The sequence below is a fragment of the Malaclemys terrapin genome, chromosome 8 (genome assembly GCF_027887155.1).
Source record: "Malaclemys terrapin pileata isolate rMalTer1 chromosome 8, rMalTer1.hap1, whole genome shotgun sequence".
In the NCBI taxonomy this organism is placed as follows: domain Eukaryota; kingdom Metazoa; phylum Chordata; order Testudines; family Emydidae; genus Malaclemys; species Malaclemys terrapin.
The window spans coordinates 98,613,602-98,633,691 of record NC_071512.1 but is presented as its reverse complement, the minus strand read 5'-3'; the positions used below and the strand labels follow the sequence as shown (position 1 = coordinate 98,633,691).

Sequence of the window (20,090 nt, the reverse complement as noted above, 5' to 3'; positions counted from 1 at the left end):
CCCACCATGGATCTGTTACACTTTTGTGGTAGGCTGAGAAGACATGTGAAAGGACTGTGCACCCCATGTTCTCTTCTGTCTTCTGTAGCTTTAAGAGTGGCTTTGAGGATGGGTAAAGGACAGGTCAGCAAATCCAGGGCTGCAGAGATCATCTGCCCTCATTCCCACAGATTCAAACTCATGTGGGGCACCGGAGCCCAGAACTGTATAACAGCTTATGGGCTGTGGGAGCAGCCATAGAGCAATTAAACAGCCACTCACAAACTCCTCCTGCATTTGGAAGCAGAGGGTGCCTTCTTCCCAGTCCCTAATGGATCCATTATGTTTTTTAAAACCTTATTTACTCTGGCTTACATAGAGGGGCTGTATTTCAGGACAGAGGTGAGTGAAATCAGATGTTGCAGATATAATCAACAAATTCACCAGATTTTAATATACAGTAAAAATGCATTAATCTGCCCTCTCCACTTTCTCTACATCTCTCCTCTCATGTCTTACTACTCATGTTCTGTCCAAGCTTCCACCTAACTACTCTCTTTTTATCCATTTCCCACTCTTGTGTTTGTGCCTTCTTCCATACTGATGTCTGAATTTCCTGGTGAACCCTGGTGCACCAATCCACCACCCTCTCTTCATTCAAATTGTTCCTTAAAACCCCATCCTCTAAGCCTATAGATTCTATTTGATATTGGTGCTTATACTTACTCATCACTATAGTATCTGAGCACCTATGGTAACCCACCTAAATCAGAAATTCTGATACACACCATTAAATAAAAAATAAGTCAGAACAGCAAACCCTGAAACACGTTATGATAACCTCCCTCTAGTCATCCTGTAACTCTTTGGTCTATATTGTCTCTCCACTAAAACCATAAGTTTCATGGAACTGGAACTGTATCTTCAGTGCTTTGTGCAGCACTGAGAATGGTGTCAGTGCTTAAAAATACTACAGGAAAATAGTAATCTGCCTATGGCATTTAATACCTTTATTAGTGATTGGGAGGAAGAAGTGAACCATTAGTTTGGTGATCACACTTAAGTTGCTCTGCTCAGTCAAAACCCATAGAGGATTGCGAGAAACTGAACGCATTTGAGTATACTGGGAGATTGGACAACATGATGACAAACTAAATTGAACTTGGGTAAGTGTAAGTTTAGCAAAAACATTTTGAAGTTCTTACATATGTTGCTAGCTTCTAAACTTGTATGATCTTTTTGAGGGACCGAGACAGGGTGGTGGTAATAAAAAGGTTTTGTAATTATTGTGAATGGCTCATTGAAGGGGCAAATGGAAAAGAAACTTGTATGCTTGGATGCTATATCAAAGAATGGAAACTTGTATCCAGGGCACATAAGGATGCTATATCAAAGTATGGTAAAATTGGAAGTATTTTATTCAGGTTTGATTGCCTCAACATAAAGAGTGCATGGAGAGTGAAAACATCTGGAGAAGAGCCACAGAGCAGCATAGCAGGGATTTCTTATAAGAGAGGCTGCAAAAACTAGGATTATGTAGCTTTCAAAGGAGAAGAGGACTTACTTGTAGTATTTACGATGATGAATGGTACAATAAAGGATCCAGTCCCTTCTTTCCACACAGTCCCATAAAATGAGAATAAGTCACTTAGCAAAATAAATGGCTGGTAAATTTAAAACAAAATGAACTATTTCTTCACACAGCATGTAGTCAGTCTGTGGAATTCATAACTACAAGAGGTCATAGAATCAAATACTGCAGGTAGATTTAAAAAGGGGTTAAATAATTTTATGGCCAAAAATAACATTTACTCCTATACAAGCTACATAATGGGTAGTCAAATCTTGTGCTTCAGGATGTAAACTGATCGCCTCAAGAGGTCATGGAAGAATTCCACCCACTTTCACCCCTGCAGAATATTGCACGATTGACCAGGTAATACAATTCCCCCCCCCCCCAAGCATCAAGTATAGGCTAGAGGTGGAGACACAATACTAGATTTGATGGACCAGTGATTTGATCTGATATTGCACATCCAATGTGTTCCTCATCTAAAGATTCATCAACAGGCAATCAACAATTTAGGGATGCAATTATAAGAATCTTACATTTTAACATGGCGCCTTTCATTCCAAATTTATAAATTTGAACTACATGATTGTACACATTGTGGATAAAATCCTTTGGCCCCCTCTAGTGCCATGAAAGGGCCAAAACGCAACAGAAACACCATAGCTCCACTGCATATGTTGTGGGTAGGCAGGGCATGGAAGCTGAGTCTGTGCATGGAGGGTAGGTCTGCAGAAGATGTAGAGCTGAGAGGGATCATAAAGTGGTTTGTAAACAGGCCACACAAGTAACAGTGAACAATGAAAGACTATTTCCACAGCAGAGTGCCATGACCCAAACAGTAAATCCAGCATCGTCTTCCTTAATTCCATCACAGTCAATATCCAGAGGATAAACATGCAGCTAGTCAATCATCCATAAGAGAGCTCAGGGCAATCAGGAGCATGGGGTCTTTGAAGAAGACAACCAGCAATAGATTTAATTATAGAGATTCAGCCAGTAGACAAGACCAAAACTGTGAAAGTGAACTATTTGAGCCTCCAGAAACATGAGTTAAGGATGAGAGAACTAAGAGAAGAGAGCGTGAATCAGGGAAATTGAGGAGGCTGAAATTTAGTGAAAGAGAACAAGGCAGAGACGAGAACTGGAGCCCAGGCTATGGGAGAATCAGACCATTTCTAGCCTCCTATTTTTAACAACCCAGAGGCAGATCAAGTGCCAACAGAACATATTTTTAGAGCGGGGAACCCCCCACCCTCCAAAGTTTAATTCACAGCCTAAAACTGAGATTGTGATGACAAAGTCACTGCTAGGATGGGAGCACTTTTCTTGTTATATGCATTTTGTGTAAAATACCTAATTTTCTCCCTTTCAGTGTGGGTGTTCTCTCCATATATGTCCATCTTCTCTTATGCAGCAATTAAGCTAAAAAACACATTTCTGTCAGTCTGCTAGACTTTGTGTGTGTTTAGTTGGCTGTACAGCCAACCTCTATCTTGGAAATTCTAAGGGAAAAACGAGCTCAAAACCACTGGCAGTGTCTCAAAGAGACAATATTTAAGGCACAACAGAAAACTATCCCAGTGAAGGAAAGACAGAAAGACTAGTAAGAGGCAAATATGGCTTCAACAGGAGCTCTTTAATGACCTGAAAATCAAAAAGGAATCCTACAAAAAGAGAAAATGTGGACAATTTGCTAAGGAGGTGTACAACAGAATAGCACAAACATGTAGAGACAAAATCAGAAAGCCAAACTCACAAAATGAGTTACACCTACCAAGGGACATAAAAGGCAATAAGAGGTTCTAGAAATACATTAGGAGCAAGAGAAGGACAAAGGAAAATGTAGGTCCTTTACTTAGCAGGGAAGGAGAGCTAATAATGGATGATAGCAAGAAGGCCAAGGTGTTCATTTAAATTAAAATTTTAAATTAATGGAGATATCCCATCTCCTAGAACTGGAAGGGACCTTGAAAGGTCATCGAGTCCAGCACCCTGCCTTCACTAGCAGGACCAAGTACTGATTTTGGCCCAGATCCCTAAGTGGCCCCCTCAAGGACTGAACTCACAAACCCTGGGTTTAGCAGGCCAATGCTCAAACCACTGAGCTATCCCTCCCCCCATTGCCTATTTTCTCCAGTATAATTGTGACCAGAGGCTCAACACAATTAACAACAAGCGGAAAGGAGCACAAGCCAGACCAGGGAAAGAACAGGTTAAAGATTACTGAGATAAATTAGATGTATTCAGTCAGGAGGGTATGATGAAATTCACAACAGGATACTTAAGAACTAGCTGAAGCAATCTCAAAAACATTAGCGATTATCTTTGAGAACTCACAGAGGACAAGTGAGGTCCCAGGAGACCGGAGAAGGGCAAAAATAGTACTTATCTTTAAAAAGAGGAACAAAGACGACACAGGAAATTATAGACCAGTCTGCCTAACTATGATACCCAAGAAAGATACTAGAACGAATAATTAGACAATCAATTTGTAAGTGTCTAGAGAATTAAGTAACAGCCAGCATAGATATGTCAAGAAGAAATCATGCCAAACCAACCTAATTTTCTTCTTTGACTGGGTTACTGGTCTAATGGATGGGGGGAAGCTGTAGACATGACATATCTTGATTCTGTAAGACTTTTGCCACAGTCCCACATGACTATCTCATAAGCAAATTAGGGAAATACAGTGTAGGTTAAATTACTGTAAAGTGGGTGCACAACTGGTGGGAAGACTGTGTTCAAAGAGTCATTATCAATAGTTTGGCATCAAATTGGGAGGATGTAGGGTCCCACGGGGGTCTGTCCTGGGTCCAATACTAGTCAATATTTTCCTTAATGCCTTGGATAATGGAGTGGAGAGTATGCTTATAAAAATCTGCAGATGACACCAAGATGGGAGGGACTGCAAGCACTTTAGAGGAAAGAATTAGAATTCAAGATGACCTTGAGAAATTGGAGAATTAGTCTGAAATCAACAAGATGAAATTCAAAAAAGATAAGTGCAAAGTACTACACGTAGGAAGAAAAAAACAAATGCACAAATAAAAATGAGGAATAACTGGTTAGGCGGCAGCTGAGCACAGCAATGCCTAATCTTCTTTAAAAATCTGGACCTAACTTCTTTAGTTGTGAGTAAAAGTAGCAGGCCCATCTCAGGGTGGATCAGCACTTAGCCAGTGCACATAAGGACCACACACTCGGGCCACACATCTAGTGTAGTTCATGAAGAGATATTCTGTAATACCTGTAAATTCAGGTCTGCTTAAAAGGAACATTAATAAATTAATTCCTTTCCATGAGCTTGAAATTACATAAAGTATCTTGTGTTTTAAGAGCCCTTCTAGTTATAGGCAACATGATAGCTCTCTCGTTTTGTAAAGTTAAATGCATCTATGAATGTCTAACAGAAAAAGAAATCCTCATTAAAAATGCTGCAGAACTTTCAATTAAATTTGTTTCCACAGAATATATTTTTGATTGTTGTGATCTACAGTTCAGGTTGAACTATGAAATACACTTTAGTGAAGTATGTAGGTAGAGCCCTGCAGTGGGACTGGGGTCCTGCAGGTCTCACTGCCTATAACGGTTCCGACTCACTGATGTGGCGCCTCCTGCTGGTCATGCTGGGAATTTGACCACCAGAATAACTTTTACTAGCAGTGATTCACTCACTGTTACTTCCACTTCCTCCACCATCTGGACCCTCATCACTTCCAGACCGCGGCGTCCTCTTCAGGACACGGCCCTCCAGCTGTGCCCCAGCCCGCTGTCTTCCCCTGTTTCGGGGGACAGGCAGTCCTAAGTCCTTCCACTTGCTTCAGTGGCCAACTGCAGTTTCTCGTCTAGTTCCTGGCTTCAGGGGCAAACTGAAGTCTGGATTTTAGGCCACTCTCCTCATTGGCACATAGGGGTAAAGGTTCCCAGCCCAGGGAACGTATAGTTGGCAGCCACTTACTACCCCTCCTTCTATTCCCACTGCCTACATTCCCTGTGCCTCTTCCCCCGTAGCCCTAACACCTTCCCTGCCTTTGCTTCAGTTGGGCCATGGTCAGCCAAGAGCTCACTTATTGTTCCGCTACCCGACCCAGCACTGCAGTATCTCCGGTGCTCTTCAGCAGACAGTCCTTCCCCTTTGACCTCCAGGAAGAGACTACCCCTTGCTATGCTGAGCAGCCCTTTATAGATGGGCTGCTCCAGCAAGCCTTCTCCTGCTTGGCTCTCCCAATAAATCCTTTTGAGATTGGCTGGGTTTTGCACAGCCTCTCGAAGGCTGCCTTAACCCTTCTCCTGCCTGCGTGGGGCAGTCGCCCCACCACACTGCCATAATAGCAGGAGCGGGATAAAAATTCAACAAACAATGCTGGAGCAGGTGGGAATGGGATTAAAAAAATAGTCCTGCACAGGGATCTTTGTCTAGGCATCTCATGAGTTAACAGACATCTCTGTATTAGACACTTCATATGCATCAAATATAGCTATGGTATTTGGTGTGTTTGCATTATTTGTCCTGTCTTCAGTCTATCCCCATTTGGGCAGCTGGGGGTGCATATACAACTTTGTATTATTCCCACAATTTACACTAAACCTCTTTGTCTCAATGTTATTACTACATAAGAGTTTCCTAGAAACTATTAAACTGTACAGAACTAAGAATAAATAAACAGCCAAATTGATTTTTCAAAACCTTCTGACAGGACGGGGATATATTTCCCCCTGCCCAACCCCGAATTTATCCATATTGCTGTAGCCTGAATAAGAAATGGCCTTTATATTTTGCTTTAGCCACACCCTAGTCAAAAACTCTTCTTGGACAAATTCTACAGAACAGCAAATAATAAAACTACATTTTTAGCAATTTTAAGGCAACCTTCTTCGTGGTCCATTACACAGATAATATTTTAATTTGTTCCTGGATACTGAAAATACAGCACAAAATATGCTTAACTGGAAACTACTTGCAGGGAACTGAAAAATAATGAAATTCACTTCAACCTAGGATACTTTTTGAATCATAATAATTGAGGATGAAATCTAACCACAGCATAGAAATATTGAAGGCATGGATGTTTTCAATATGAACAGTGGCTCACTGTTGGGTTTTTTTAATAGAAAATCTTGACTGGCAGATTCCTCTGCTAGACAATAGGCCCCAATCCTTTTCTCATTGAGCTCAGTGGGAACCGGATCAGATCCAGAGTGAAATACATCTGTACTTTATCTTAAATAAATTCTTGTGTATATTGTGCTATTAGACTGGACTTCAAAGCTGCTTCTCAAGTCCAATCTAATACCACATTACAAAATATTGACTTTGAGAATTGTATCTGCCACGTACTAGTCTGAAGGAAAGATTCTATATAGTGCTCTGGATAAAGGCAATGTTATATTTAGTTACAAAAGCTGATATATTTCAGTGAAACCAGGTGCTACCATAAAATTCCTCATGCCAACTGTTTCATTCATAAAACCTTGCCTGCTCAACAGTATAGTTACTTATATTATGAGAATGTGCAATTCAGTTCCAGAATCAGGAGATTATATTTTTTGGGGGGGGGGGAAAGGAGGGGGAAGTTAACACTGATTTTCATCTCTTCCTATATATTAAAAATGATGTGTAAAGCTCTGCTAATCTGGTCTTTGGATAGCACCCAATCTCTTGCCACGTGTTTCTGTTCTGGGTCTTGCCCTACGGGAATTTCTGTCAGCACATGCTCAGGAAACAGTTATACCATTAAAAAAAAAAAAAAAAAAACAGACTATCTGAAGTTTGGTGAACCTTGCACTAATCACTGCCAGGTGTCTTTGGCTAGCTCTCTGGAATGCATGGAATCTTTTTCCACCTCTATAATAAATCCTTCATTGTAGCTCACCTTGCTAGGCATCATTGCATTTTATTATCCTTTCCCACAAATGATGAGCAAACTGGGTTGTAAGATGCTGCACATTTAACATAGACTGGAGCTCTGCTCTGGGATTGCAAGTTACTCCAGTGTGTTTCCATTTTCTTGATGTTGGGACACTGGTTGTATTGAGAGTGAGGAATTGGAAGTCAGAGGCCCTGGTTTGTCATGAACATGCAGTGTGACCTTGCAGGCAATTTAACCTTGATGACATATCTTTAAAATGACAGGTTTCAGAGTAACAGCCGTGTTAGTCTGTATCCGCAAAAAGAAGAACAGGAGTACTTGTGGCACCTTAGAGACTAACAAATTTATTAGAGCATAAGCTTTCGTGGACTACAGCCCACTTCATCGGATGCATATAGAATGGAACATATATTGAGGAGATATATATACACACATACAGAGAGCATAAACAGGTGGGAGTTGTCTTACCAACTCTGAGAGGCCAATTAATTAAGAGAAAAAAAACTTTTGAAGTGATAATCAAGCTAGCCAAGTACAGACAGTTTGATAAGAAGTGTGAGAATACTTACAAGGGGAGATAGATTCAATGTTTGTAATGGCTCAGCCATTCCCAGTCCTTATTCAAACCGGAGTTGATTGTGTCTAGTTTGCATATCAATTCTAGCTCTGCAGTCTCTCTTTGGAGTCTGTTTTTGAAGTTTTTCTGTTGTAATATAGCCACCCGCAGGTCTGTCACTGAATGACCAGACAGGTTAAAGTGTTCTCCCACTGGTTTTTGAGTATTTTGATTCCTGATGTCAGATTTGTGTCCATTAATTCTTTTGCATAGAGACTGTCCGGTTTGGCCAATGTACATGGCAGAGGGGCATTGCTGGCACATGATGGCATATATCACATTGCTAGATGTGCAGGTGAACGAGCCCCTGATGGTATGGCTGATGTGATTAGGTCCTATGATGATGTCACTTGAATAGATATGTGGACAGAGTTGGCATCGGGGTTTGTTACAAGGATAGGTTCCTGGGTTAGTGGTTTTGTTCAGTGATGTGTGGTTGCTGGTGAGTATTTGCTTTAGGTTGGGGGGTTGTCTGTAAGCGAGGACAGGTCTGTCTCCCAAGATCTGTGAGAGTAAAGGATCATCTTTCAGGATAGGTTGTAGATCTCTGATGATGCGCTGGAGAGGTTTTAGTTGGGGGCTGAAGGTGACAGCTAGTGGTGTAGGGAAAGATTAAGAATGAGCTCTCAGAACTGGATACTCTCATAAGAAACCAACCTTCCACACAAACTTCCTCATGGATAGACTTTAGAAAAACTAGACAAGCCATTTACAAGACAAACTTTGCCTCTCTACAAAGGAAAAAGGACACTAAACTACCTAAACTGCTACATGCCACAAGCAGCCACAACAGTAGTTCCCTTAACCCACCCAGCAATATTGTTAATCTTTCCAGCTATACTCTTAGCCCAGCAGAAGAGTCTGTCCTATCTCGGGGCCTCTCCTTTTGTCCCTCCAGACCCATGAATATGATACAGTTCTGCGGTGACCTAGAATCCTACTTTCGACGTCTCCGACTCAAAGAATATTTCCAACATACCTCTGAACAGCATACTAACCCACAGAATCCTCCCTACCAGCACTACAAAAAAAAGGATTCTGCATGGACTCCTCCGGACGGTCGAAACAACAGACTGGATTTCTACATAGATTGCTTCCGTCGACGTGCAAAGGCTGAAATTGTGGAAAAGCAACATCACTTGCCACATAACCTCAGCCATGCTGAACACAACGCCATCTACAGCCTCAGAAACAACCCTGACATCATAATCAAAAAGGCTGACAAAGGAGGTGCTGTCGTCATCATGAATAAATTGGAATATGACCAGGAGGCTGCTAGACAGCTCTCTAACACCACATTCTACAGGCCATTATCCTCTGATCCCACTGAGGATTACCTAAAGAAACTACACCATCTGCTAAAAAAACTCCCTGACAAAGCACAGGAACAAATCCGTACAGACACATGCCTAGAACCCCGACCAGGGGTATTCTATTTGCTACCCAAGATCCATAAACCTGGATATCCTGGACGCCCCATCATCTCAGGCATTGGCACCCTAACATCAGGCTTGTCTGGTTATGTAGACTCTGTCCTAAGACCCTACGCTACCAGCACTCCCAGCTATCTTCGAGACACCACTGACTTCCTGAGGAAACTACATTCCATCGGTGATCTTCCAGAAAACACCATCCTGGCCACTATGGACGTAGAAGCCCTCTACACCAATATTCCACACAAAGATGGACTACAAGCTATCAGGAACAGTATCCCTGATAATGTCACAGCTAACCTGGTGGCTGAACTTTGTGATTTTGTCCTTACCCACAACTATTTCACATTTGGGGACAATATATACCTTCAAGTCAGCGGCACTGCTATGGGTACCCGCATGGCCCCACAATATGCCAACATTTTTATGGCTGACTTAGAACAACGCTTCCTTAGCTCTCGTCCCCTAACGCCCCTACTCTACTTGCGCTACATTGATGACATCTTCATCATCTGGACCCATGGAAAAGAAGCCCTTGAGGAATTTCACCATGATTTCAATAATTTCCATCCCACCATCAACCTCAGCCTAGATCAATCCACACAAGCGGTCCATTTCCTGGACACTACTGTGCTAATAAGCGATGGTCACATCAATACCACCCTATACCGGAAACCTACTGACCGCTACACTTACCTACATGCCTCCAGCTTCCATCCAGGACACACCACACGATCCATTGTCTACAGCCAAGCTCTAAGATATAACCGCATTTGCTCCAATCCCTCGGATAGAGACAAGCACCTACAAGATCTCTATCAAGCATTCTTAAAACTACAATACCCACCTGCTGAAGTGAAAAAACAGATTGACAGAGCCAGACGAGTACCCAGAAGTCACCTCCTACAAGACAGGCCCAACAAAGAAAATAACAGAACACCACTAGCTGTCACCTTCAGCCCCCAACTAAAACCTCTCCAGCGCATCATCAGAGATCTACAACCTATCCTGAAAGATGATCCTTTACTCTCACAGATCTTGGGAGACAGACCTGTCCTCGCTTACAGACAACCCCCCAACCTAAAGCAAATACTCACCAGCAACCACACATCACTGAACAAAACCACTAACCCAGGAACCTATCCTTGTAACAAACCCCGATGCCAACTCTGTCCACATATCTATTCAAGTGACATCATCATAGGACCTAATCACATCAGCCATACCATCAGGGGCTCGTTCACCTGCACATCTAGCAATGTGATGTATGCCATCATGTGCCAGCAATGCCCCTCTGCCATGTACATTGGCCAAACCGGACAGTCTCTATGCAAAAGAATTAATGGACACAAATCTGACATCAGGAATCAAAATACTCAAAAACCAGTGGGAGAACACTTTAACCTGTCTGGTCATTCAGTGACAGACCTGCGGGTGGCTATATTACAACAGAAAAACTTCAAAAACAGACTCCAAAGAGAGACTGCAGAGCTAGAATTGATATGCAAACTAGACACAATCAACTCCGGTTTGAATAAGGACTGGGAATGGCTGAGCCATTACAAACATTGAATCTATCTCCCCTTGTAAGTATTCTCACACTTCTTATCAAACTGTCTGTACTTGGCTAGCTTGATTATCACTTCAAAAGTTTTTTTTCTCTTAATTAATTGGCCTCTCAGAGTTGGTAAGACAACTCCCACCTGTTTATGCTCTCTGTATGTGTGTATATATATCTCCTCAATATATGTTCCATTCTATATGCATCCGATGAAGTGGGCTGTAGTCCACGAAAGCTTATGCTCTAATAAATTTGTTAGTCTCTAAGGTGCCACAAGTACTCCTGTTCTTCTTTTATCTTTAAAATGAGGCTAAAGAATACCAACCATTGTGGGCTTTTGAAAACCCCACTAGGCACCTAAATATCTTTAAAAATCTGGCCCTTAGTTGCTCAGCATAGTGGTCTGGATTGGATAACCTCTCAAGATCCCTTCCAGCCCTGTAATGACATGATTGTATGATTTTTCACATCAGGACAAGCTGTCATGCATTCTCTTTATATGGCTTACTTCTAAATCACTGAATTTGCTAAAAAGCTACAAGAATATCAGGTTTACAGAGACTAAATATTCTGTTCCTCTATCACAGAAAACATTAACTAGTGGTTACAGCACATGACTGGAAGTCAAAAAAACTTGGGTTCTAATCACCGTTCAGTCAAAGGCTTCCTGAATAACTCATTTAACCTCTTTTTCTCCCTGTAGCCTTATTATTTCTTAATTTGAGACTGTATCACTTACACCACATCTCTGAGGCTGGTATCTTTATTTGTTAGTGCTTACTTTTAGACACTCGGATGGAAGATACTATCAAAGTGACATCATCAATGTCAATCCACCTATTTTAGAAAAATATAATATTAAATAAATGTCCACCTACATCCCGGTACAGTCAGGAAAACGTCAGTGCTCTATCAGCAATCAGATGCTATATTTTTCTTAGCCAAATATTGCAGAAGTGAGGCCACTTTAATGCTAATTTTGCTAAAAACAGGATAGGCCTATCTGGATATGATTATAAATGAACTCTGTTCACATTTTCTACAATGAGATAAATGACTTGGGATTCAAATCCAGATGCTTTTAATTACTGTTTTTCTTTGTTACATAAACCTCAGCCCCGCACCTGTACATTGTTCTTTCTTTGGACAGATGTACTGATGCCCCTTTTGCGTGCTCAGATCCATAACACTGAGATAAATTATGATGGGTTCTTGGCTACCTCCACTGAAAATGTTTTCTGCTTTCAGAGATATCTGTTTCTTGTTATTGGGTTTTAGTGCTTTTAAAAGAGAATAAAACACTGACTTGTGTATTCTATTATAAACGAGAAGTAGTCCCAGTGGAATCCACAAACAATGAATGACACATTTTTCTGGTCCCAGGAACTATTATAAAAAAGGTGTTGGTATTTAGTTCCGTCCTCTAAATAGTAGAGGCTTGTTTGTTTCCCACAACTATTCCAATAATGGGCCAAATCTTACTGGCCTTACTCATGTGATTTCACTGCCTTCGACAGGGGTTGGCCCTTCAAATGCAAGGAAGTAATAGCTATTCAAATAAAAATTATCTGCAATAGTTTATTAAAGAATTATCCTTTTCTGTTTTGTTTTTGGAACCAATTTCCTAAATACACTACAATCACACTCCAGAAAACCATCTACTTGTAAAGTGAAATCCTTAAAGCCACTGCATGTGTCCGATCCCACCTCACGTGATACAAGCCTTCTAAACTCCTTCATTCACAAAACCATCCCTGGTCTCCTCTCACCTCCTTGCCACAGAGCCAGGATAATACAAAAAATTCCACACAGGAGACCCCTATCTAGCCACCCCACTCCCTCTCCTGTAAGGCTTTCCCCCCTACAGACATTAACTTTACTTTCCTGCCATCCACTAACACAATTCTTCCCCACTCCTCAAGCTACCACCACAACCTCAAAGTGGGGGAAAGAAACGGGGACATTTTCCAAGGCTCACATCTCAGGAGGGGAGTCTGAGCTGGTGGAGGGTTGACTAGCTGTTTCCACTGCTGGTTTTGAGGGAGGAAACCCTTTAGGCCTCGTTCGTGTTTGCACTATGCCCACTTCATGCCACTCTGGCAATGTAAAGAGGCCTTAAGATGGGAGGATCCTTCACACTGCCAGAGTGGTGTAAAGTGGCCATAGCAATAGATTTTCTCTTGCACATTTTTACCTTAAAAATATCAGGAATATCAAGTCTGGTCTTCCCTGGTTAAACAGCTGTTAGCAAGCACAAATCAATTAGCATTTTAAATGCTCTAACTAAAAATATCCTCTCTCATTTGCTCAGCTTTAAGACTTTTGTGATGTCATCATCTCATTAATTCTTCAGTCGCCATAGATTTTACATGGCGGATACGACCTAAATTGCTACAGAAGTGTGAACAATTAGTGTCCCAATCCTCCCTAAGGGATACATCATCCTTATTGGTAGAATTGTCATTATTTGTCAGCAGCCCTTGACTTCCTCCAGGAATGTAAATGCTATTTGCTGTGTGTAATGCATGTGACCAAGGTCACATAGCCATATGCAAAATGATTGAGTTCAAAGACTTTAATGGGACCTTGCTCCAACTCCATATACTGAAGGGAAATTCAGTTTTGCTGATCCATGGGCAAAAAAATGTAATGGATTCTGAGCAAGAGTGCCTAAACCTCACGACCTTCTGTTAGCAAGGTTTACAATTACATGATAATTGGTGCGGTTAATGTATGCTGAATTATAAGATTATCTACTTTTCTTTTTAAACCCATGTAATAATGCTGTGGAGATTACACTATACTGTGTGGTGTTTATTATCTGTAGGGTGAACAAGATCTTGCAATACTTGGAACAATTTATACCAATGGCTCACTAAGTCTGAATGACTGCTATTCTACAATAGTTTAGTGATCTGAAAATAAAAGCATAGAGAACTGTATTTCATAAACCACCCTCTATTACTTCATAAACAAGACTCTTCTTTATGTATTTGTGCGCATATTCTACAAAAGAGGGGGACATATATATAGCAAAACAGATGCCTTGTTTATATTAGAAAAGTGCACCAGTTTAATTAAATCAATTCATATACTGATCTTGTTAAACTGCTATAAACTCCTGATGGAACCCACTCAGACTAGTTTAGCTAAATTAATATACACAAAGGTTAAAGTTGGTAACTTATCACTGCAAGCTAAATTAGTAGTCTAAACCAGTTCAAGTGGGTCTACACTGGGGTGTCCACAAATTTAACTAGATGGATTTTTTAAACTGGTTTAGTTACATTCATGCAAATGTTGTAGTATAGACCAGGCCAGGCATAACATCAATATAGTGAAGCCAAAGGTTAATACTGGGAGCGGTTGTTCTATCTTCAGGGTGCTACAAATCAAAATTTACTGTCTTTGCAACTGCTGAAGTTAAACAGTTTTGACATTACTTATAGCATTTGCCATAAATAATGTTAAAGTAACACCTCACTACCTGAAATTAAAAAACAAACAAAAATAACTTGGATCACACAAGCCCTACGTTCTACATGCCAAAATACTCCTAAATCATACATTTCTACTTTAATTAATATTAGTATAAATTAATGTAAAATTACTAGATCCAGCAAGCTGGGCACTTCATACCACAATTTAAAAAAATTCCATACATATCACATAAAGCCAGTGTAAATATATTTGGTAATGATGTCAGATTCTGTTAGAACATTTTCAAGTGAATTAGATAATTTTGTCAAACTATTTAAATGTCTTAGCAAACCATTTGGGAAAACTGAGTGCTACACTTGGTATTGACTTTGGCAAAGGATGGTAGAACATAGTGTTTTGTTTTGTTTTTTTTAAAAGCCTTTAAATCAAATTCTGAATCTTCTGTCAACCTTGAGTAGACTATTTGTACTTTGCCCCGTGTAGCTTTTGGCATCTCACATATTTGATGACTCAATAATTACACTTTTTGATAGTAATCATTCTGGTTCATTCCAAAGACTTAAACTCTGGAATCCAATCTTGTCATTACATTGATTCACAGTATAGTAATTCTTTAAATGTACCTAAACATGGATGCAGAGATAGGTGATGAATGAGGCAAAATGCTATATGTATGTCAAAAGTGTAACGCAGTTAGTTCATACAGAGTTTTTAATGTTTATTTCTCTTCATGCAGTGTATGTTATCTGAATAAAGATACAGAACTATTAACTGACAAAGACAGTCCCAATAATTCAACAGCTCCAAGCATTAGATTATAGAGTGTTTTTGTTGATTAAATTAATGAATAAACTTTCATTTAATATGGTCTTGTGTAACGTATGAAATTTTGATTAGTTCAGACTATATTGTCTATCTTAAGTAAATGCTATTAAAATATGGTCTTTATTTCAGTATGTAATGAAAGTGCAAACAATTAAAATATAGCAAATGTATTTTATGGACTAGCTAATACAATGCCTAAAATAACAGTTTACTTTGAATATAGTAAATGCTATTTTACATGCTGAAACATCCCCAGTCACTGTGTGATGAACAAAATGCCTTGTTTTAAAATGAACATTCAAACGACATGTTCCATTCTTAGTTTTCTGATGGCTGGTTCATAGTTAGAACCCTGTTATTGTCTCAGCCTTATATTATGTCATAGGAAATTAACTATAGTGTTTCTGTAACCACTTTGCATTTCTTAAACACATAAGCACTGGGAGATAATAAATCAGCACACTATTCTCACACAAGAACAAATGCTTATTCAGCAAAAACTGAAAACCATTCCAATGTAAAACTCAAATTGTGACCGAAGCAAATGAATAGTTATCCGCTCCTGGCACTCATTAAGAAATCAAAACTTGTGTAGAAGGTTCCAATTAAAAACTGGATTCAGCATTTATTCTTATTTTTTTTACTCAAAGGGAACTGATTTTCTCAGAATGAAGACAGCTCACATGCATCAATAAGAGTGAATCCATGCAGTCCAGAGCGCTCAACTATAGAATCTGAAATACTGCTACAGTACGCTCTCACGTTCGCCATGGCTTCGGTTTTTATTATTGTTAGGGAGGTGAGCAAGTAAGTTCCAAATGTTAGGTTTCAGAGTAGCAGCCGTGTTAGTCTGTATCCACAAAAAGAACAGGAGTACTTGTGGCACCTTAGAGACTAATAAATTTGTTATTTTTAGTTAGAGCATTTAAAATGCAAATTTGTTAGTCTCTAAGGTGCCACAAGTACTCCTGTTCTTTTTCCAAATGTTAAAATGTCTTGAAAACAAATTCAGAACTCACCTGTGCAACTGGCATGTGAAATGTTTCCTTAGTTTGGTTATATTGTTTTCTGTTGGGATTTTTGATGCTAATTTCACAAAAGGCCCACTTCCAGAACCACCACCCAGACTCAGTCACTGGCCAGTGTCCTGAGGATTTACATAGGGGTGAGCGGGAGGAAGAGATCCTTCTCCTCTTCTAGGTTGATGTGTTCCCCTCCAACAGGAAGAAAAAAATAGCCCTTGGATCTGCTTCATTGTGGATTTTCTCTCCCCATTCCTACTGTTAGTTCTCACTTCTACCTGTGGGTACGGCAAATGCTTGTGAAACTGCTCCACAACTGGTAGGGGATCTGTGACCCCCGAATGGAGACCCTACCTCAGGCCCATGCTGTAGAATCATGCTGGGTCTGCTGCTGGGCAAGGGAGAGGTGAGAATTTGCTTCCCAGTGCATAGTTTAGAACCGGATCCACCCATCTTTTAAAACCAGCATGGAAACTGTTTGTTAAGGTGAAAATAAATGAGTGGAGCAAACATAAAAAGTTTGACTCCTGGTTGTGGGGGGATAGAGAGGATGGTCTTGTGGTTAAAGCACAGGACAGGGAGGCAGGAGAGCTGGGCTCTCCCAGTCATCCTACGTGACACTGGGTATGTCTTTGAGGGACAGATGGGGTCTGGTCCTGTGTTGGTGCAAAAGGATGTGGGGGCATGTGTGTGCTCAAGGACCCTTCCCACCATCATGTGCCCTGCGCTGGGGGCAGCTGTAATGTGGCCGCGGCATACAGGCTCTGTGTGAGGTGAGTACTGCCACTCTCTGCCTAAAAGGGAGGATGAAGGTACTTTCCCCATCCTCTGCACTGGCCAGAAGAGTGGGCGGGATGCAGGGGAGGAGGAGTCTAGGTTTATTGCAGTGTGCACTGCCCAAAGGCTCCAGGAGGAATTGCTCCTTGAGAGCCTGCTCCCTTGCCACATCCCACTACTGTAGGACTGCACCTTAAGGGTACAATTAAATTCGTAGTCTCTCTAGGTTTCAGTTTCCTCAGCTACATATTGGGGTTGAGGAGGGATGGTGATGACATTGGAATGGGACAGAAGAAATCTACATTAAATACCGGGCACTGCTAAAGATCTTGGGCAAGCCGGTGTGTCTGAGTTCCCCATCAGTAAAATGAGGAGAGTGCTCTTGTCCATGACGGGGTATTGGAATTAAAATTCATTACTATGTGAGCTGTTCAGATACGACCAATAAGGGCACCAGCTAGGAATCTAGCCAGAGCGGTAGATCCCCTAGTTGTGAGGCTTACAGTAATTCCTTCCTGTTTGTAAAGTGCTTTGAGAGCCTTGGATAGAAGGGGTAAGATACTGTAAGAAAACATTATCTATTAATACAACATATAAGGAATGGCTTCATGTAGATTTCCCTGAGTCGGGTCCCACTCTCAGCACTTCAGCACAGCAGTTATATACCAGAGAGAGACAGCCTGCAATCCTTAAACAAATAGTTCTCACTCAGGCAACCATTGCCTTACGATTCTACAGGCCGTACTCTGGCTGCTGAATGGGGTGGGTATCCCAGTGAAGTCAAGAGGAGCCCTGTGCACATAGCCACAGCAGTAACATGCCACCAAGGAAGAGTATTTAAAAATAAAATAATTATAAAATCTCAATGCAGTGACACAGTATGAAAAACAATCTAAAATTGTTTTTAAAACAAGGAAATGAAGATGTTCAATCTAGACCCATTCTGAGTATTCAGACCATACTCAGTAAACTTCTCAATGCATTGAACAGAGTTTAACATGAACCCAACGACATGGGATTAAGTACATCTTTGTAGAGTGATGGCATGCTTGCTTAAAGTACATACCCTTCCCTCGTACTCTCCAAAGGTAACAGATGATGGTGTGGACTGGCAAGGGTTGATTCCAGTGGATGGTGTCTTGAGGGGATGTCATGAGTAGGTGGCAGGAGACCTGGTGATGGTCCATTATGGTTAGCACTGGAACCAGTGTACATGCCTGTGAGGCAAACAAATGTAATTTTGCAAACTAAAATGAGCATCCTGAAGATGGAAGGGTTGTTTCATATCCTATTAGATTAGATGTCTACCACTGAAAAATAACCTCTTTTTATAAAAAAAAATGTTTATTAACTTCTAAAGCACCTCTCAGTATGGAAGTAACCTTTAGCTTAATTTGAGAACAACAAAAAAGCCCTTGATTAAATTTAATACAGCAATTTCATTATTCTTCTAAATCTGAATCTAATCAGTGGTATTTCCCATGACCACTCATTTTAGACTTTGTGTGTCTAATTTGCCTTTAGCTAGCACCATGGTACATTCAAAGTAACTCCACTGATGCCCATGGTGTAAACCTGATGCGAGATCACTCTGTCCTAAGTCTCATGTCGAGGCTGGCAGGCAAATCACTGATCTACAGTTTGTTTGGGGTTTGGGGAAGGGGACAGGGCAGGGGAGATTTTGGTAACTTTGAATGAAGAAATCACCCAGAGATTCCCAGGCAGAGATTACCCTGCATCCTGCCATTATCAGATGCGGAAACAGAGTTTGACTCTCCATGGTAAAGGCCTCAGGGCCTGCCAGTAAATCTGGCAGAGCCTTTGGGATCTGTGTGAGGCAAAGGCCATCTGTGCAGAGACCATGTACACATACTTCAACTCTGGCACCCCAGCAGTGCCCTCCTGGCTCTCTGCCAATGAAGCCAAGCTACTATGGATGCCCTCAGACTGTGGCTTCCCTAGGGTCTCTCATGGGAAGGTGCCTGTAGGAAACTTCAGACTTCTGGGATCTATTTAACTTTTTCATGTAAGTGTCATGGGGCATGAAGTGAGGTCAGCAGTGGGAAGATGCATATTTCCCTGGCCTGCCCTGATTCCAGCCCTTTCCCCATAGACTGTGGAAAGCTGGCTCCACAGGGCTGGGGCTAGTTCTGGTGCTGCAGATACTAGAGAGGTGCTATCTAGAGATGGGGAAATCTGCATGTGGTGGATTCCATCAGGTGGAGTGAGCTGGCCCAAGGCCACTTCCCAGTCCAGGTGCCTTCAACCTCTTGCTCATGTGACTGGTACTCCTTAGCAAACAGTTCAATTAATGGAAATGGGACTACTCTCCTGGGGGAAATTTGGCAGGACTGGCGAGCAGGTGCTGATTAAAATATGTAATTCCTTGATAACACTACATCACTCCACATAGTGAGAGTCCCAGAACCCAAAGCATTTTCTCTGCTACCCAAAAAATGTCGGCGTTTTAGTATTTCATTAGGAAATCACTTTAATTTGGAAATAAATCAACTAACTTTCTAGTAAAGCAGGAGTAGACACACTGAACCCATTTTAAAATAACACATCTTGAAGTAAATGGAATCTCAATGAATTAAATTAAAAATGGAATGAGGATAGCGTTCAGGAGAATCACACCCTCAAAAATGAGGAAATTACACATCAGGGCTGTCAGCCTGAGTTACACGATGAGGCATACCAATAATAAAAATTGTATGACGACTTGCAAGTTGCCACGGAGACAAAGTGATGTTTCTTTAAAGTTATGATGAGTTTACGTGGCACATTAGGCGGTCCCACATGGTCTACGGAATGGATTGTGGCAATATATAAGGGAGCTTGCTACCTGTCTTTTACAAAGATAGGCCCAGATCCTCTGAACGCATACACACAAGTCCTTGACCAAAGTTCATTGAAGTCAATGACAGCCCTTCCTTTGATTTTGGATCAGGCCTATGAGTAGCACCACTGAGCTGAAAGGGACTACATACATG

The 20,090-nt window shown here is 41.1% G+C and overlaps 1 protein-coding gene across 1 annotated transcript in view; it reads right to left on the bottom strand.

Moving 5' to 3' along the window:
* The window catches only part of GLIS1 (GLIS family zinc finger 1), a 285,319-nt gene that overhangs the window by 17,052 nt on the left and 248,177 nt on the right, over positions 1–20,090 (bottom strand). Inside the window, 1 exon segment of the mRNA XM_054037066.1 lies at positions 18,164–18,314. Within this exon segment, the coding sequence (XP_053893041.1) occupies positions 18,164–18,314 (151 nt within the window).